The 17,585-nt window shown below is 39.0% G+C and overlaps 1 protein-coding gene across 2 annotated transcripts in view; it reads left to right on the top strand.

Annotated features, from left to right (window-relative positions):
* CSNK2A1 (casein kinase 2 alpha 1) overlaps positions 1-17,585 on the top strand; it is a 47,780-nt gene that overhangs the window by 28,501 nt on the left and 1,694 nt on the right. For both annotated transcript variants that reach the window (XM_081033610.1, XM_081033611.1), the window contains exons 2-12: positions 146-356; positions 2,292-2,403; positions 4,388-4,489; positions 5,000-5,050; positions 6,163-6,222; positions 7,878-7,961; positions 11,749-11,859; positions 12,827-12,928; positions 13,924-14,024; positions 14,816-14,964; positions 16,013-16,099. In XM_081033610.1, coding sequence (XP_080889736.1) covers positions 256-356; positions 2,292-2,403; positions 4,388-4,489; positions 5,000-5,050; positions 6,163-6,222; positions 7,878-7,961; positions 11,749-11,859; positions 12,827-12,928; positions 13,924-14,024; positions 14,816-14,964; positions 16,013-16,099 — 1,060 coding nt within the window. In that variant the 5' untranslated portion in view covers positions 146-255. The remainder of the gene's footprint in view (positions 1-145; positions 357-2,291; positions 2,404-4,387; positions 4,490-4,999; positions 5,051-6,162; positions 6,223-7,877; positions 7,962-11,748; positions 11,860-12,826; positions 12,929-13,923; positions 14,025-14,815; positions 14,965-16,012; positions 16,100-17,585) is intronic.

Raw genomic sequence — 17,585 nt, 5'->3', positions numbered from 1 at the left:
TGGCACAGTTGGGATATATTCATTGATTTAACAGGTAGGAGAGCCAGAGGTATATTTGAGGCTATTGTTGTAACTTGGATTTTATTTCTTCCCATATGCTTTTAAAAAACTAATTCCTTGGCCTTTGTGCGTTTTGTTTCTGCAGTTTGAAGATCACAGGTCTGAAACAAGGTCTTACCCCCCCAGCCGCCTCTGAACACAGTAACTGCCAGATCTCCAAACCCCAAGTCCAGCTTTGTCGCCAACCTGTCTGACATGTCGGGACCCGTGCCAAGCAGGGCCAGAGTTTACACAGATGTTAATACGCACAGACCCCGAGAGTACTGGGATTATGAGTCACATGTGGTGGAATGGGGGTAATTGTTTCCTTTTACTTCATTATACTCACCCAAAGGGCTGACTCTTGTGGATTTGTTGAGTAATTTATGTCAGGAAACCTCCCTGACTGTGCATTTATGAACCTCAAGATCGGAGTCTGATTTGTGTTTTCTTCTGCAGTGAAGAACCAAGGTATTGCTTTGGCAAATTAACAGTTTTGATGGGCTTGTCATTTAAGAATAGTTTCAGTCTCTTCTTCCCTCTGATTTATTTATATATGTATATATGCAAAGCTAGTAACAAGGAGTAACCTATCAGCTTGCCTCAGCTAAGGGCTTTGCAGTTAGGTGAGAATTAATACTTGAGAGACTTTGAAAACACCAAACTCTAACAAAGTATTTTTGAAGTCAGAGAATTTTGCCCCATGATGATAATAAAGGATGAAACAGTTCTCCCGAAAGGCGTTCGCTTTCTATTGAGAAGCAAAATTAAACCCTTAAACATTTGCCCTTATCACAAGACTCAGTATATGTAACATGTAATTCAGCCCAAAGTCTATCTAGAACAGTTGCAGTCTGCCTGAACAGCTGCGTTGGCCCTCTTAATTCTCTGGGCAGTCTCATTTGGATGTTTGTATTTCTTGTCCCAACGTGGTATATATTTATCAGGTCATACTTTTTGTGATAAAAGCATTTTGACATTCAAATGCAAAAGAAAGCAATTTGAAAACTCAAAGCTACAGCTCCCGTATGCTACATTTTATATGTGGTGTCCATCGCTTACAAGTGTATAAATACACCCTCCCAAAATTGTCATGATTAGTCATGATTGGGCCATGATTCTTACCAGTAAGTACGTTGCCTCTGCACAAAAAGGCACCGTGTACTTCAAAGATACCGTCAAGAATCAGTGGCACAATACCAATAAATGTTATCGTTATTGATAATCGAACAATTCTCCTTATGTCACAGGTTTTGGACTCTAGGAATACCTGTTTTACTACAGAAATTTCAACCATTCTATTCAAATTGAGTGCTTTGCACTTAGTTCTGCTTAAATGTCACTAAACAGCCCTTTTGAGATTTTGGCATGGTGCTGTTTGGTTGCTTGCATTTGTTTTCTATGCCCTCCCACAGGAAGAGATCTCAACCAGAACTAAGAGCTTCCTTCCTCTCGACCTGCCATGATTATTACATTGTTTGTCCTTAGTACTTTTTGCGTTCCTCTTCATTCACTTTTCTTTTTAGCTGCTTGTGGAGAATGAATGACTTATTTGTTACATGTTGGATTCTCAGTGTCTCCAGCAAGAGTAAATAGAATTTAGGCCTTATTAAAAGGGCTGTGTTTATCATTTAGAACAAAGTCCTGTAAGTTGTAAGCAGAGGCAGAGAGAAAATGTTGGCATTTCCTTTATTTTTATCTCTGATGTCGCTTAGTGGTCATGAAATATGGGTAAAAGTAGAGGAAAAGATGCCCAACTATGGCTTGTGACCTGTAGTGTGATTTGCAAACTGTATTACGGGGACTGTCTTCAGAGATTGACTTAGAGAGCAAGTGGGAGGTCAAGCCTGTATGTTTGAAAACCACTTACGTGCAAAGAAGCCCATTAAAAACCAGCTGCTCCTCAGGTGTGGTTGAATTGAAATATTCTTCTAAGATGTAGTCACTTATTGCTAGATACCAACACTGGGCCAGGGGACAGGAATATATAAAAATTATTCTCCAGAGAAAGCTGTCTGTTGTTGGAGACAAACATACATAACAAACCCTAATGCAAGTCAGCTATGTGTGACATGCCAGTAGAGATGTAAACAATTCAGGATTTGAAAGAAGAATTGAAAGGCTTACATTTTTCTAATTCTAGGATTTGGAACAGACACATTTTTAATTGTCACAATTAGAAAGAAACCAATTTGGCATTCTTTAAAATAACTTATTTTTTAATCATTGTGACTTTGACTCTTTGTTCACAGAAATCAAGATGACTACCAGCTGGTTCGAAAATTAGGCCGGGGTAAATACAGTGAAGTATTTGAAGCCATCAACATTACAAATAATGAAAAAGTTGTTGTTAAAATTCTCAAGGTGAGTACAAGAATAAAGAGATGATAATTTCAGAGGTATAATATTTGGAATTTAGATTTAAGTAATAGTAACACTTTCTTTAAAGTAGCATTTGAAAAGGTTTTTTTGGAGGGCTTTACCCTTTTTTTATTATATCCTCTGAAATCAGTAGAGGTCTTCGTTTGACAGATCAGGAAACTAAAGTAAGGGGAGTGATTTGACTCAAGTCATACAACTAGATTGTGGCAGAGGAAGGGAGTAAAAGTTCAGTCTTCTCTCTCCTAGGTCTAATGCTGAGTGGATTGCCTAATACTGATTTTCTCTATTTTTAGCTCTATTCCATGCTTTTATTCTCAATAAGTTGTTACCTCTACTGTGTAAAGATGAGCAGTCACAAATGCAGGCCTTTACAGGGCAGGCAGATGACATGCAGCTAGTCTGGTATAAGTGCCCGTGCTGAGAGTGAAATGGGTACTGCAGCATGTGCTCCAGCTCCAGCTGATTATTGCCCTGCAGTAGTGCAAGTCAAGTGTTGCTTGATACTTTTTTTAAAAAACAAGCCAGAAATTTATATTTGTATATCAATTGCCCTGATTTCTAAATGTTGGCTCAAGAGTTTTTTAAAACACTGTACAGATCCTAACTCAGTGGGTCAAAGTGTGTCCTGGGAATGTACATATTAAAAAATATCCAGGTTAAAATCCAGATTGTTGATCATCAAAGGTTAGTCACCACCAATCTTGTTAATGAAGAGATGATAATATGTTTAAAACAGTTTCTGAGAAGTATGCAGCATGTCAGTAATCTGAGGTGACTGACACACTAGGAAAGACCTGTGTGGTCTGGTACAGCAGGCATGGGTCACATGTGGCTATTGAGCATTTGAAATGTGGCTGTCCAAATTGAAATACGCTGTAAGGATAAAATATACTAGATTTCAAAGGCTTAGTACCAAAAAAGTATATTAAGTTGCTCATTAGTAATTCTTCATATTGATTTACACGTTAATATAAGACTTTGAATATATTTTGTTAAATATTTTTTTAACGTGGGTACTAGAACATTTAAAAATATATGTGGCTTGCATTGTATTTCTTTTGGACAAGCACTGTTGTTTTAGACTATATAGAAGGGAGGCTTTGTGGAGGGGGTCCAGTTGGACCAAAGCCCTCAGAAAAATGAAAAGGGTTGTGTACCACAACAGATGTGGAAATGATGAGTGAGGACAAAGGAATGTGAAAGATATACTCAAGCAGCTCAGCAGAGTGGTCTTTTTACAATAGAGGGACGGGTTTATTTATAGGAATATTGATCATAAGTCTAGACAGATAGTGTGTGTTATGTCCAAGCCATATTGTGAGATCTTTTCATGTATTTCATGTGATTCTTACAACAACTTTATGAGATTGGTACTCTTGTTGATCATTTTACCTGTAATGAAAGGCTTAGCCAGGTTATGTCACTTTCCCACAGGCCTGCAGCTAGCAGGTAATGAAAGTAGGATTTGTACCAGGCAATCTCGACTCCAGACCCACATTTAGCCCACAGGGTTATGCTGCGTAAACATGATTTGGTCATCCTTCCTGTCGGTCCTGATTCTCTCACCTCTGTTGGGTGTTTATAGACTTAGAGGGAGGAATAGAAAGAGCCCATGTTTGATCCCAACCGATAAAAAGATTTTTCAGGATGTACCTTAGTCTTACTAACCATTTCTTTTCATAGTTTGTATAATTGTAAAAAGTTAACGTGTATAGACTGATGATTGGAATGAAATGCTGATTCTGCAGAGGTCTGGTCTTTGGAGTGGAAATCTTTTTATTTCAAGTCAACATTTGCTAAGTATTTGCAAGGTGCCTGGTACAGGCTAGGAGAAGGGGGTTCAGAGATGAGTCAGACACATTTCCTTCCTTCAAGGAGCTCATAAGTAAGCCGTTTATGTATTATATTACCTGTTGAAATACCCCGAAAACTTTACCCTTTCAGTGATGTACTTTTACCCTTTTAGCCAGTAAAGAAGAAGAAAATCAAGCGTGAAATAAAGATTTTGGAGAATTTGCGAGGCGGTCCCAACATCATCACACTTGCAGACATTGTAAAAGACCCTGTGGTGAGTATAATAGGTGTTAGTAAGGCCCACTAGGGCTGAAGTGTTTGCCCGGAGCACACAGCTGGCCTTTCTGTTCCCCCCTCTACTGTTAAGTCCTGCTTTAAAAGTGCTTAATCAGTTATACCATTTAACTAGCTTGGGTCTTTCTTTCAAAGAGACCTCCACCCACAGACTATTTCTTATTCTTCTAGGCTAAGAGACTGATAGCACTGGAAACTGAAATGTGTTAATCCATTTTGCAAACTCAGGTCCGATGCCGATGGGCGATGGGTGCATTGTCGGGCTGCCTAGAGCCTGGTGAGACTTCAGCTCCATGTCTTCTGTTTGAAATCCATCCCCAAAATGACCTAAGTGTGGTGATGATCAGAGCGGGGAGGGCTTGTAGCAATAGAGGGTTTCCTGCTACTGAGGCGAGGACTGCCAAATTCACCATGTAGCATCTGCAAACATTGTGCCCGCTAAAGCTGCAAGGGCTATTGCTAATGTGTGTTTTCTTTTTCTTTCCCCTAGTCACGAACCCCTGCCTTGGTTTTTGAACACGTAAACAACACAGACTTCAAGGTATAACATATAACCAACCACTTCAAGCTGCGGGTTTTTAGACCACATAGAAAGCCTTTTAAGGGATGTTACTATTAGAAGAGCTTCCTTCTAATTTGCTTAAAAAGAGCTTTTCATCTTCACAGTGTTAAATTTTAAGATAGAAATACTCCTGTACAAATTGTACACTTTCAACATCTTGCTATTTTGCCTTTATTTGTTTTGTGCTCTTTTTAATGAGGAATAATGTTTACTTCTCACCACCTTTACCATTCATTTGACAGTTTCTACTGATGTCAAATCTAATGCAAACCATAACACATGTTCAGTCAGGATCTGGCCTAGGGTATTTCGCTTTAAAATGACAGTGTTCAGGAGGAATGCATTGTGTATGGAAAAGCAAGATCTGTTTATACCTTAGGATTCCTCAGAAACTCTCAGCTTTAGATCTTAAAAAGGGACGGGTGAGCAAGGGTGTTGTAAATTCTGCTACAACACAAACCTCTACAACACGTAATGTCTCACTTCCAGCCCATCCAGCGGGCCCACTTATTTCAAACATTTCTCAATTCCAGTATAACAGAAGAATCTACATTTTGGGGTTTCAAGTTGTAAAAGTATTTGACTTGCCTTTAAGCCAATCTCAAGAATGTTCAGTATCAATACGTGGGTGAATTCTTTTGCTGAGAGAAGGAAATAAAAGAAAGAACTGTTTTAGAATCAGAATAACTTCAAAGAAAATATTGTCAGAGCATATCATTAACCATTTAATGATATATATGCATGTTTTTTAAAAACTGCAACTCTTTGGAAACTAGAAAGGATACGTAACAGTTGTTCAGAGTTTACCTTCAAATTGGGACAAGAATAGTTCTGTTAAGTTGGCTTGACAGATTTGTATAGCTTCAGCAATACGATTTTAAGTAACTCTTCACTTTTACATGTAGACTTGAAGACCCCAAGTGTCTCTTTAAAGTGAATTTTATGTTGGAGAAGTAGAGACTGGTATAAGGACAGATCTTGGAATGATGGCAAATGAGCCACATCTTGGTTTGAATTACTACAAATGAGGATGAGAAATTGCCTTCCATCAGTAGTGTTTCATGGCTCAAATGTTGCATTTTCTTTAACAGCAATTGTACCAGACGTTAACAGACTATGATATTCGATTTTACATGTATGAGATTCTGAAGGTAAGGGAACCTTGAATACTAAATATCTTTAGGTTCATCTTCCCTTGTTAAATAACCCAAATGGCTGTAGAAAAGCCAGTGAATTAACTTTGTAAAATATGTTAAAAGAAGGGGCCTCTTCATTTAAGTTTTTAGTAAGTTGCTAGCATCAGAATTCTTCTGCTAATGTAAGGATTATGAGATAGGGTTTAGTAAGTATAATTTAGAATGCTTTGGAAAGGGTATTTAGAAGAGGGCTGAGACCCCTTAAATATTTGTAATCTCTATCTTACTTCTGTAAAAGTTAACAATTAAGTTGTCCAGACTTGTAAAAATAAGTTCCTGATGTCTTGGTTTCTGGTATACTTTATTTCACTTAAAGTTGAACACATAAAACATTAAACTCTGCTGTCAAAGGGTCATTGTCCTAAGGATTATATAAATCTCTGCTTAGAGATTGCTAATTTACAGTGGACTTTGATTTCTGAAGTAGAATCATCAAATATCTTGCTCCCGGTAGTCACAAGGTCAGCTTTATAGATGAGAAAATTGCTAAGAATTGGCTCAAGTTTCTTACTAACTGAGGGTTGGATTAAAGCCTGCATTTGAACCTTAGAAGTACCCTGAAGAGACTATACCAGCAGAGATATTTGATCTTTCCATTGGCTTATGTAGTCTTCTGGCAAGCAGGACTTCACAGACTTAAGGATATGCTTGCCTAGCCCTGGGAACCGTAGGAACCCAAGTTGCCCTTTGGGAAGGACAAGAATTTGACCAGTGACATCTGCTGACTTAAAGGCTGGGATTAGCAAACCCCAAAGGTCATGCCATCAGGTCATACCTTAGTTTGAGATTGAACATGGTTTTTAAATTGGATTTGATGTCATAAATCAGAAGTTGGCAAACTTCCTTATAGGGATAAACAGTAAAATTTCTGGCTTTGTGGGCAGTAGGGTCTTTCTCACTACTCAGCTCTGCTTTGTAACATGAAAGCAGCCACAGCATGCAGACAAATAGGTGTGGCTGTGTTCCGATAAAACATTCATAAAAGCAGGCAACAGGCCATATTTTCTCCTTTTTTTTCTTCTTCTTCTTCTTCTTCCCCTATTAGTTTCAGGTGTACAAAACAATGTAATAGTTAGACATTTATACCCCTCACAAAGTGATAACCCCCCTCCCCCAATCTACTACCCCTCTGACATCGTATAGAGCATTACAGTTCCACTGACTCTATTCCTTACGCTGTACTCCACATCCTGTGACTATATACATATATAAAATTATAGTTCACGTTCGTTATTCAGCTTCAGATGTACGCTGCAATTGTCAGGCTGTATTTTCTCCTTTGAGGAGGCTGTTTCTGAAAATAATCCAAGCTTTGGGTAAGGAGGAGAAAATGGAAGTGATGCAGTTGGTGTACGCTTGTGTCTTTTTGAACAGAAAGGATGTTGAAACAACTGCAAGAACAGAACTTGAAGTTCAGAGGCCATGAGTTAAACTGTGGGATGTTGAACGAGTCTCTGATGATTAGCTATGGGAATGATTGTCCTAACATTGACTTCTAGGGGTGTTGTGAAGCTAGAAGGAAAACTATGGAGGAAAAAGTAAAAGACTTTAACTAAAAAAGCACTCTTATCCAAGCTTACGCTTTCCTTTCTTACCTGTTCCTTTCACAGGCCCTGGATTATTGTCACAGCATGGGAATTATGCACAGAGATGTGAAGCCCCATAATGTCATGATTGATCATGAGCACAGAAAGGTAAAGTGATAATTGGCAAGTCTTTATCATCATGATAGAGTGAACAGCCTAGCATCTGTCACAGTTCCTGTTACCTGTTAGGCACTTGACAAATATTTGATGAATGACTGAACATCAGAATGTTTAAACCATTCACTCATATTCCTAAGAATACTCTCAAGAAGAAAACAAACTAGTGTGGTGGGCAAAACACTTAATTTTGGGCAAGGAACCTGGCTTCTTGTTTTATTTATTGAATAACTAGTATCTTGGAAAACTCCTTTCTCATTTGTCTCCTCTTTCTTACCTGTACAACAGGTATAATGGTATTTGCCCTGCATGCCACTACCATGTTTTCCCGAAAATAAGATCTAGGCAGACCATCAGCTCTAATGCTCTAATGCTGATGGTCTGCCTAGGTCTTATTTTCGGGAAAACATGGTAGGTTGTTATGAGAATTAAGTGTGCACAGTTGGAAATGGATGAAATAGTCAGAAAATGCTGATATTTATTCACAAGTGTCATGAGGCCCCTGAGCTCTACATGTGCTGTTAATGAGAGCTGCACTGACCACGTGCTTGCTTTTTTTTAAAGGAGGGCGCAGCTCGCAGTGGCCCATGGGGGTACTGAACGGGCAACCTTGGTGTTATTAGCACTGCGCTCTAATCAACTGAGCTAACTGGCTACCCCCTGACCACGTACTTTTTAACATTTCAGTTTTGTAAGGTTACCAAGCCCACCTTTTGTGGGTAGTAATGGCTCTTTGTTGTGGGCTTTGGGGATGTAGGTGATTTGTCCATTCAACTAATATTTGTTTTAGACACACACTATGTAATAGGTATTTTTCTAGAGACTAAGAATATATATGAGACAAATAGTAAAAAAAAAAACAACTTTTTAATTAAAATTTATTGGGGTGACAACTGTTACTAAAGTTATATAGGTTTCAAGTGTACAGTTCTGTATTCCATCATCTATATATCATGTTGTGTGTTCACCACCCAGAGTCAGTTCTCCTCCCATCACCATATATTTGATCCCTTTCACCCCCATCTACCACCCCAAGACTAAACTATTGTCTGTGTCTATGAGTTTTTGTTTCTTCATTTGTTTGTCTTGTTCCTTTGTTGTTTTCAGTTTTATATCTTACATTTCAGTGAAATCATATGGTTCATAAAAAATTCTTGTCCATAGGGAACTTGCATTTGGGTGAGGTTGGTGGGCTAGAAAGTTAGAAATGATATGGAAGAAAAATAAGTCAGGAATAGGGAACAGTGGAAGGTGTTGCAGTTTTAAACAAGGGGATAAAAGGAAATTTCCATTGGGAAGGTGACATTTTTGGAGAACACTTGAAGAGAACCAGCCCTGCAACCTGTGTCCGGGTAGAGGATATCACAGATGCAAAAGCCCTAAGGCGTGAATGTGCCTGGCATGTTGGAACAGCGACAAGGTTAGAGCCGGGATAGAAGGAATGGTGTGGGTTGGGATTGTGAGGAGAAAGGAAATGGGACCAGAAATGTAAAAAGAACGAGATCGTGTAAAACCCTAAGTACCATCGTCAGGCCTTTTCTCTGAAGATGCAGAGCTTTTGCAGGGTTTGAGGAGAAGGTTGGCAAGTTTTCACTTGCATTTTTGAAAGTTTACTATATATCCATTAGAACAGCTAAAATTAAAAATAGTGATAATACCAAATGCTGGCAACGATGCAGAGAAACTCAATCTCTCATACATTATTGGTGGGAATGTAAAATGGCACAGTCATTGTGGAAAAATGCCAAACAGTTATTTTATAGTTTGTTGGGTTCTTTAAAAGCTATACAAACATATGCTTACCAAACAATGAAGCAGTGGCATTTATCCCAGAGACACAAAAATGTATGTCCATATAAAAACCTATATACGAATGCAGCCTTATTTCTGATAGCTCAAAATTGGGAGAAAACACAAACAAAAAATGTCCTTCAGTGAGTGAACAGTGAATCAAACTGTGATATGTCTATAACATGTAGTTTATTACTCAGTAGTATGACTCAGCAATAAAAACAAAAACTATTGATGATGCAACAACTTGCATGGATCTCATGCTGAGGGAAAACAATCTCAAAAAAGTTACTATGCTTATGATTCCATTTATAATAACATTCTCAAAATGATAACGTTAGAGAACAGAGGGGTTAGAAAGTACGGGACATGTGTGGTGATGGAACAATTCTGTATCTTGTAGTGGGAGTTACATGCATCAATACGTGATAAAATTACGTAGAACTACACATACACACCAACATGTAAAACTGGTGAAAAATAAGGTCTGTCTGAATCGTGCCAATGTCAGTTTCCTGGTTTTGGTATTGTGCTATAGTTATATAAGCTGTTACTATTGGGGGAAGCTGGTGATGGGTACACGGAACATCTCTAACTTTCTGTGAATTTATAATCATTTTTAAGTCGAAACCTTTTTAAAAGAGTCATTCTAGTTGCTGTGTAGAGAATAGAGGCCTAGAGTGAAAGCAGGTAGACCAGTTAGGAGAAGGGGCTATTACAATAAAATCACACACCAGATGGTAGTGGCATGGACCAGGGCAGTAGGAGGGGAGGTGATGGTAGTGGTCAGAATGAGGGAGAGCCAACAGGATTTGTTGACAGAATAGATGTGGGGAAAGGAAACGACTGCAGAGTGAAAAATTTTGGACTTGAATGACAGGATGAATGGAATGAACCTTTAACTGAGAAGAGGAAGGCTGTGGGAGAAACAGGTTTTGCAGGGAATAACCTTTGAGATGTACGTTAGTGAGATGATCACAGAGGGAGAGATGGGCTGGTAGGGAGGCATGGACTGGAGTGTACAGGAGAGAAACACCGATGTGCTGTGTGTGAAGCCAAAACACCAGAAATAGTCTTCCAGGAATACTTATTGATTAGAAAGGAAGTCCATGAGCACTGAATATTAAGAGGATGAAGAGAAAGGCTATAAAATATAAAAAAGTTACACTTTCCTATATTTTGTTATATTTCCCTTTGTTTACTAAAACAAAGAAGACACTGTGCCCAGTAAACAGCGAACTTAGGGAGACAGTAACAGAGTAGTCAGGCATTAATCAGGCCCTACTGCTCACATGTCAGTGGTTATGCTTTGCATAGTGGGCAAATAAGGTTGCCTCTTGTCCTTGCTAGTAGTCCTTTTACACTTCAGGATACATTTTGGTAAGAACCATCTTCTGTGGCTTTTCTCTTCTTTCACTCAGCAAATATTTCTCATTTTCCTCTTGTGCACTGGTCATTATGTTGAAATCTAAAAATTACAAAGATGAATAAAACAGCCCCTTGCCATTAAGGAGCTTACAGTCCATATTGAAAAAGAAAGGAAAACAAATATAGAATAAAGAGTTTTATGTTCTATTAAAGACGTACATCTGAGCTTCAGGGGGTGCTAAAAGCAATGGTTGGTTCCACTTGGATAATTAGAAAAGACTTCAGTGAAAGGGCTAACTTAAATATCTCAGTCTTCACTAGTAGGAGTCTAGATTGGATAGTGGAGACATTCTACTCAGATGAGCAGTTTAAGAAATTCGCAGAAGCACAAAATGAGATTGTGTCTTTCTGAATGTCTCACTGGAGCACAGGGATTAATTAGATCATGGAGAACCCTATATGTCAACTAAGTTTGATTTTCATCCTCAATATAATAGGTAGTCACTGAAGGGATTTCATGGCTGGTATTTTAAAAAGAGTACTCTAAAGGCAATATGGGGCTGTAGCTTGAAAGATAAAATTGCTCATGGTTTATTCTTTTTTTTTTTCTTTCTTTCAGCTACGGCTAATAGACTGGGGTTTGGCTGAGTTTTACCATCCTGGCCAAGAATATAATGTCCGAGTTGCTTCCCGATACTTCAAAGGTCCTGAGCTACTTGTAGACTATCAGGTGAGAAGAGAAAGGCAAATAAAATTTCAGTCCTGTGCTTGTTTTGTACATAATTTGCAAAAAATGTCACTTGCGCTTTTGAGTAGGTCATTTATACACATCTATAGCTGTCCTTTTTATATGAATGAATGTAAAATATGAGTCATCTCAGTTTATGTACCATAACTTGTTTTTATTGCCATAATGTGAGTAGAACATGAATAGATCTGCATTTGATTTTAACTAAAGAGAAAGTATACCAGAGATACTTTTTTTCATCAGAAACTCTAGAGCTAGTTTGAGAATTGTAAGCTAGGTTTAACCAACCTAAGAAGTACACTGAAAAATGTTCTCTTAAGATTTTCCTAAATTGTATTCTATTAGGTTGGTGCAAAGTAATTGCGGTTTAAAAGGTTAAAAATAATTGCAAAAACTGCAATTACTTTTGCACCAACCTAATACCTATAAAGACCTTCCCTTTACTAAAAAAGGAAAAAGTCCTTGTTTTTCCTCACAGAAACAAAATCCTTGGGAATACCTTGTCCTCCCAGGTATTATTATCAGACACCTTAAAAAGTTCAGACTCTGTCCTAGAAATTCCTTTCCTGGGATTTTGAGGATATAAAACCCTGAGCTCAAACATTTTATGCATAAAAATATTCTTAACATTATTTATAATGGTGAAAAACAAAACATGATCCTATTATGGGAAATTAAAGGTTAAATTCTGAAACATTTATGCAATAAAATAATGCTACAGATAAAAAGTTTCCATAGGCTAACAGTTTGGGATGTTCTTGTGTAAGTGAAAAAAGTAGTACGCACAGATTGTGTTAAAACTGGGGGGAAATGCATAGAAGAAAAGATGAAAAGTACATGAAGATGTTATGGGGGTTTGGACTTTTTAGTGCAGTGATTTTTTTTTCTTTTTAAATTAAGAGCAATTTTTAATTTTGAAAACAGTGACATTTTCTTCACTTTCATGCAGATGTACGATTATAGTTTGGATATGTGGAGCTTGGGTTGTATGCTGGCAAGTATGATTTTCCGGAAGGAGCCATTTTTCCATGGACATGACAATTATGATCAGGTGATATATTTTGTTCCCATTTGGGAAGTTGCTGATCTAACCTAGAGATGGCCAAATCTGGCTACTCCTTGTAAACTGCTAAAATACAGGTGCCCAGCCCCCACATAAGACCTATTCAGAATCTCTGAGAGTGGGCCCTACAATAATTTTCAATTCATGGCTTATTCAGCCAACCCAACATTGATCCTCAAATTGGTGTTTTGGGAGCTATCAGTTTAGCCTTTTGAAATTGCAGTTTTTCCCCTAGTCTTTTGGATTTGTATTGTTTGTTTTATTGTAAAATAGGACAGACATTACCTTAGAATTTCCTAATGTGAGCTTTCATTAGAGTTGGGGATGTTTTCTCCATCATGTTGGTTTATATGTGGTATTTCTATGATCTTTTTGTCTCTGTATGGATTGAGTTGGTGTATGTCAATAGAAATATAGATGGTGTTTTTTATACTAGCTCCACTTCCCATTGAAGATCAGTTAAAATCAGTATGTCAGGTGCCATACAGGGCTGGGGAATACAGACAAAAGGGAAACTAGTCCCTCCTCTGATAGTTCATAGTCTGTCTAGTAAGGGAATCAAACATATAAGGAAATAAATTACAGTTATAAATGTCAGCGTCGAAGTGAAGACAGGGTACAGAAGGCAGTCGTGGGAGTGAGTGGTCTGAGTATACATGGGAGCCTCCAAAAAAAGTGACATCTTCAGCTGGGCTGTGAGCGGGGAAAACACAGGACTTCATCAGGGAGACATTTCAAGGGGAAGGACCCAGGTTATAAAGTGGTTTGTTTTTTCTTTTTGACACCTTCACATTGAGTAATAATTTAGGGAATTTTATGTGGAAATCCATTCGTGCCAGGCACAGAAATTTGAAGTAAGTTGAAATGTAGCATTCATACCTGTAGCCATGATGAACCCTTCCTGTTAATTCAGCCATGGTTAATTGTTGATTTAATCATGCAATGGGCTTGTCATGTGGGTTTTTGTCTTTCTTCAATCCTAGTTGGTGAGGATAGCCAAGGTTCTGGGGACAGAAGATTTATATGACTATATCGACAAATACAACATTGAATTAGATCCACGTTTCAATGATATCTTGGGCAGGTAAGTCATAAAAAAAAAAAAATCTGTGCATCCCCGCCTTAAGCACTTTGGGTATAAACGGACACTTTGGATCCTCAAAATAGTTATGTTCTCTTTGCCAACACTGCTGAGGTGGCAGTGGTCCAGTGCTGTAGGATGCGGCATGGGCAGGCCTGTGATAAAAGTACTGGACCGAATGGCCATTTTCCCAGATGCGCCAGCAGGAGGCTGCATGTGGAGATGGTAGAGGATTCCTGTAAAATGAATGCAGTGTAGATGCTAGTAAAAGGGTTGCAGTTGAGTCAGGTATCCAAATCTCTTGATGTAGCTTCTCCAAAAGACAAAACCCTCTTCAAAGAGAAAGAAGTAGTAGTAGAAAATGCATGCCTCAAGACTGAGGTACACATGCCAGACTCTGAAAATAGTGACGAGACACAGTACTAAGTTCATTCACCGCTTAGCAGGAGGTGAACTTGCCTGAGGCAGAGGCGTTTTGCTGGCCGGGTGGCAGACATCACAAGCATGTGTGTGGGGATGGGAAAGAAGCCTGGTTAGCTCAGCCACCTGACCCTCCCTGCTGTGCAGAAGCATTCAGTCCTGTTAAATAACCTGAATTGTGTTTCATAAAATTGTCAGGACCCGGATTTCTCTTTTCTGCAACACTGCTCTTTCCAGTCTCTCCGGTTAGCTTTGTTGTCTCCCCAGTGGCAGAGTGGTATAAGACTACTCTCTTGAGTTTTTATCTCGCTCTGCTACTGGCTGGACTTCTCTGCCCCTTGGTTCATTTCTCATTACCGCTTTTGGCTCTGTAGACACTCCCGTAAGCGATGGGAACGCTTTGTTCATAGTGAAAACCAGCACCTTGTCAGCCCTGAGGCCTTGGATTTCCTGGACAAACTGCTGCGGTATGACCACCAATCACGGCTCACTGCAAGAGAGGCCATGGAGCACCCCTATTTCTGTGAGTCCAACTGTCCGATCCACAGAACCTGCGCAGGCCCGCCCAGCAGACTGTACAGGGCAGGGGTGATTGAATATGTGCTGTGAAGAAAGCTCTGGGCCTACAGTCCTACAGAACAGAGCTGGAATCCCAGCTCCACTTAGCTTGCGGCAAAGTTACTTCACCTACGATGAGTCTTGGTTTCTTCAAATGGGGACAATGATGGCAACTGTCTTGCAGAATTATTGGAAGGATTCTTGTCTAAGAGTACCTGATACATGATCACTCCTAAATAAACTGCTTTTCCTACTGTGGGTGACACTTCTCATTGGCTAGTCTGGAGTGCTTGGATTATAACAAACAGCGCTATATCTGTCCTATTTTTGGTAATCATTTATTGGAGAGAGCCAAGGAGGCTTGAAAATCTTACTGTATGAACGCCTTGACCTAGATTTGTGAGTACAGCTAATTGCTGTCCTGGGTGAAAATGTCACTTAGACCCACCCCACCCTTACTATGATGTTAGCTTCAACATTGGATTGTTCCTTGGGGACTGATGGGATGGTTCTGTAGGGACTCGATCCTACTCTTGCCCAGTCTTCTGTACCTGAATCAGGCTGACAGGCTGAGATGGAGAGTGAAATCTGTGCTCGTAGCACTCATTTGCACAAACCTATAGTTTTGGCATCTTTGGCACCGTGCTTGAGTAGCTGAGTTGTGGCCTGCAGTAAGACCAGTTCACTCCGATAATGTCACTGTGCAGGCCAAGTTAAATTGTATTGTCTCATTAAGCCCTAATGGGATCAGTTTTGTTTTGAATTAGCTCTACGATGGATAATTAGCTCATCTTCCTACCGTTTAGTTTAAGATGTCGCCTTTACCACAGTTTGACAGGAAAGATAATTCTATTTTCTATTACTTGTTTAATTCATGGTGAAGGCAGTTGCCACCTTAAGTTCTAGGAATAATAGGCAGTAGAAATAAAATACAAAGAATGAGTGACTGCTTTAAGACCATTAGTTTTTAATCGTTAGATGTAATAGAAGCTAACCTTTTTGTCTCTTTCTAGACACTGTTGTGAAGGACCAGGCTCGAATGGGCTCATCTAGCATGCCAGGGGGCAGTACGCCTGTCAGCAGCGCCAATATGATGTCAGGTCAGTTCACTGGTAAATTTCTTTGTTAAAAAAAAAAAGGTAGACATCAATTATTCTTCCTAGTTTTGGTCCCTGTTTGTGGCCTGATTTCTTGTGGACTACCTCCTCTCTGTAATGTCACCTTATTGACGTGGTGACTTGTGTGGCTCTTTCCACCAGGCTTCAGGATGCTTTTGACAGCTGGTATACTTCAGTGACACTGCCCTGAGTAGGGTATCAACAGGCTATTCTAGGCTAGTGTCCCAAACATTTCTCAGAGGGACTTGAAAGTCCCAACAAGCCATGAAGAATAAAAAGAGATCCTTTCATCTCATAGTTTAGGGCAATAATAGTTAACATGGTCCCATGTCAACAAGATTAAGAAATTGAGAGTAGAGGTGAGGTTTGTACTTGGATGTATCTGTATAAGAATGATTCTTTGATTTTTTTTTTTTCCCAGAGCAACTACAATGTGCCTAGTAAATTGTAAAGGTCTACATGAAATTATTTTTCATTATCGAGTCACTGTGATTTAGAGTGAGTTTTTGGACAGAGTACACAATTTTCAGAAGAAGCTATAGGCCCATCTTCTAAGAATTATACATGCAGGCAACACCCACATGGGTACACTTGTGGTAGTGAGGGCATTTACTCAGACACCTTCAAATAATTGCTGTTGTCCCAATTCTTTTTTAAAGAACTAGCGCCTTCTAGACTTTATCCTCTGGGTACCTTTCCTATGTGCAGAATGCTGTATATTCAAGGTTACTCGTCATAGCCTTATTTGTAATAGCAAAACATTGAAATCGGCTCTCAGTAAGGAACTGGTTAAATGACTTATGGGACATGCATTCAGTAGAATGTGTACAGTCAGAGAAAAGAATGAAATAAGCAAGATGCAGAAGCATGTTGAAGACGGGGTGGGCAAAAGTAGATAATCACATTCTTATATGAATGTGATTCTCATATGAAGATTCTGGTAAAATTTTATTCATGTATGTGCATAAAATAGTTCTGGAAGGATACACCCCAGAAATGGTGCCATAAGTTGGCCAAGCAATAGAGCAAGGGAGATTTATCAAAAGGTATACTCTTGAACCTTTTGTATTTTGAGCCACGTAAATATATTGCCTGTTCAAAATATATAACATTTTGAAAATTGAATAATTGGCTGATTGAGGGCAATTAACAGGTAGTTCTGGTCATTAGATGGATGGAGGAAACCAAATGGAAATAAATTCTAAAACACTACTACAGCTTAGAGATGGGAAGTGCTCCTTTCTCCACTGAAAATGACTTTTAGTGATTTTGAAATTTGAATGGCTTGTGGTATAAGAGTATATGACCTTTGACTCCAGCCATGTGCTTTGCTGTTCAGTATGGGAGTGACTAGCCACATGTGGCTATTTAAATTCATTAAAATCTAATAAAACTTAAAAATCAGTTCTGTAGTTTCACTAGCCAGAGGCCGCCACGTGAGCGCGGACTACAGAGCACCGAGTTTGGA

Source organism: Rhinolophus hipposideros (assembly GCF_964194185.1).
Source record: "Rhinolophus hipposideros genome assembly, chromosome: 22".
Lineage (NCBI taxonomy): Eukaryota > Metazoa > Chordata > Mammalia > Chiroptera > Rhinolophidae > Rhinolophus > Rhinolophus hipposideros.
Note: the sequence above shows the minus strand (reverse complement) of the source record. Positions and strands in the feature narration are given on the sequence as shown.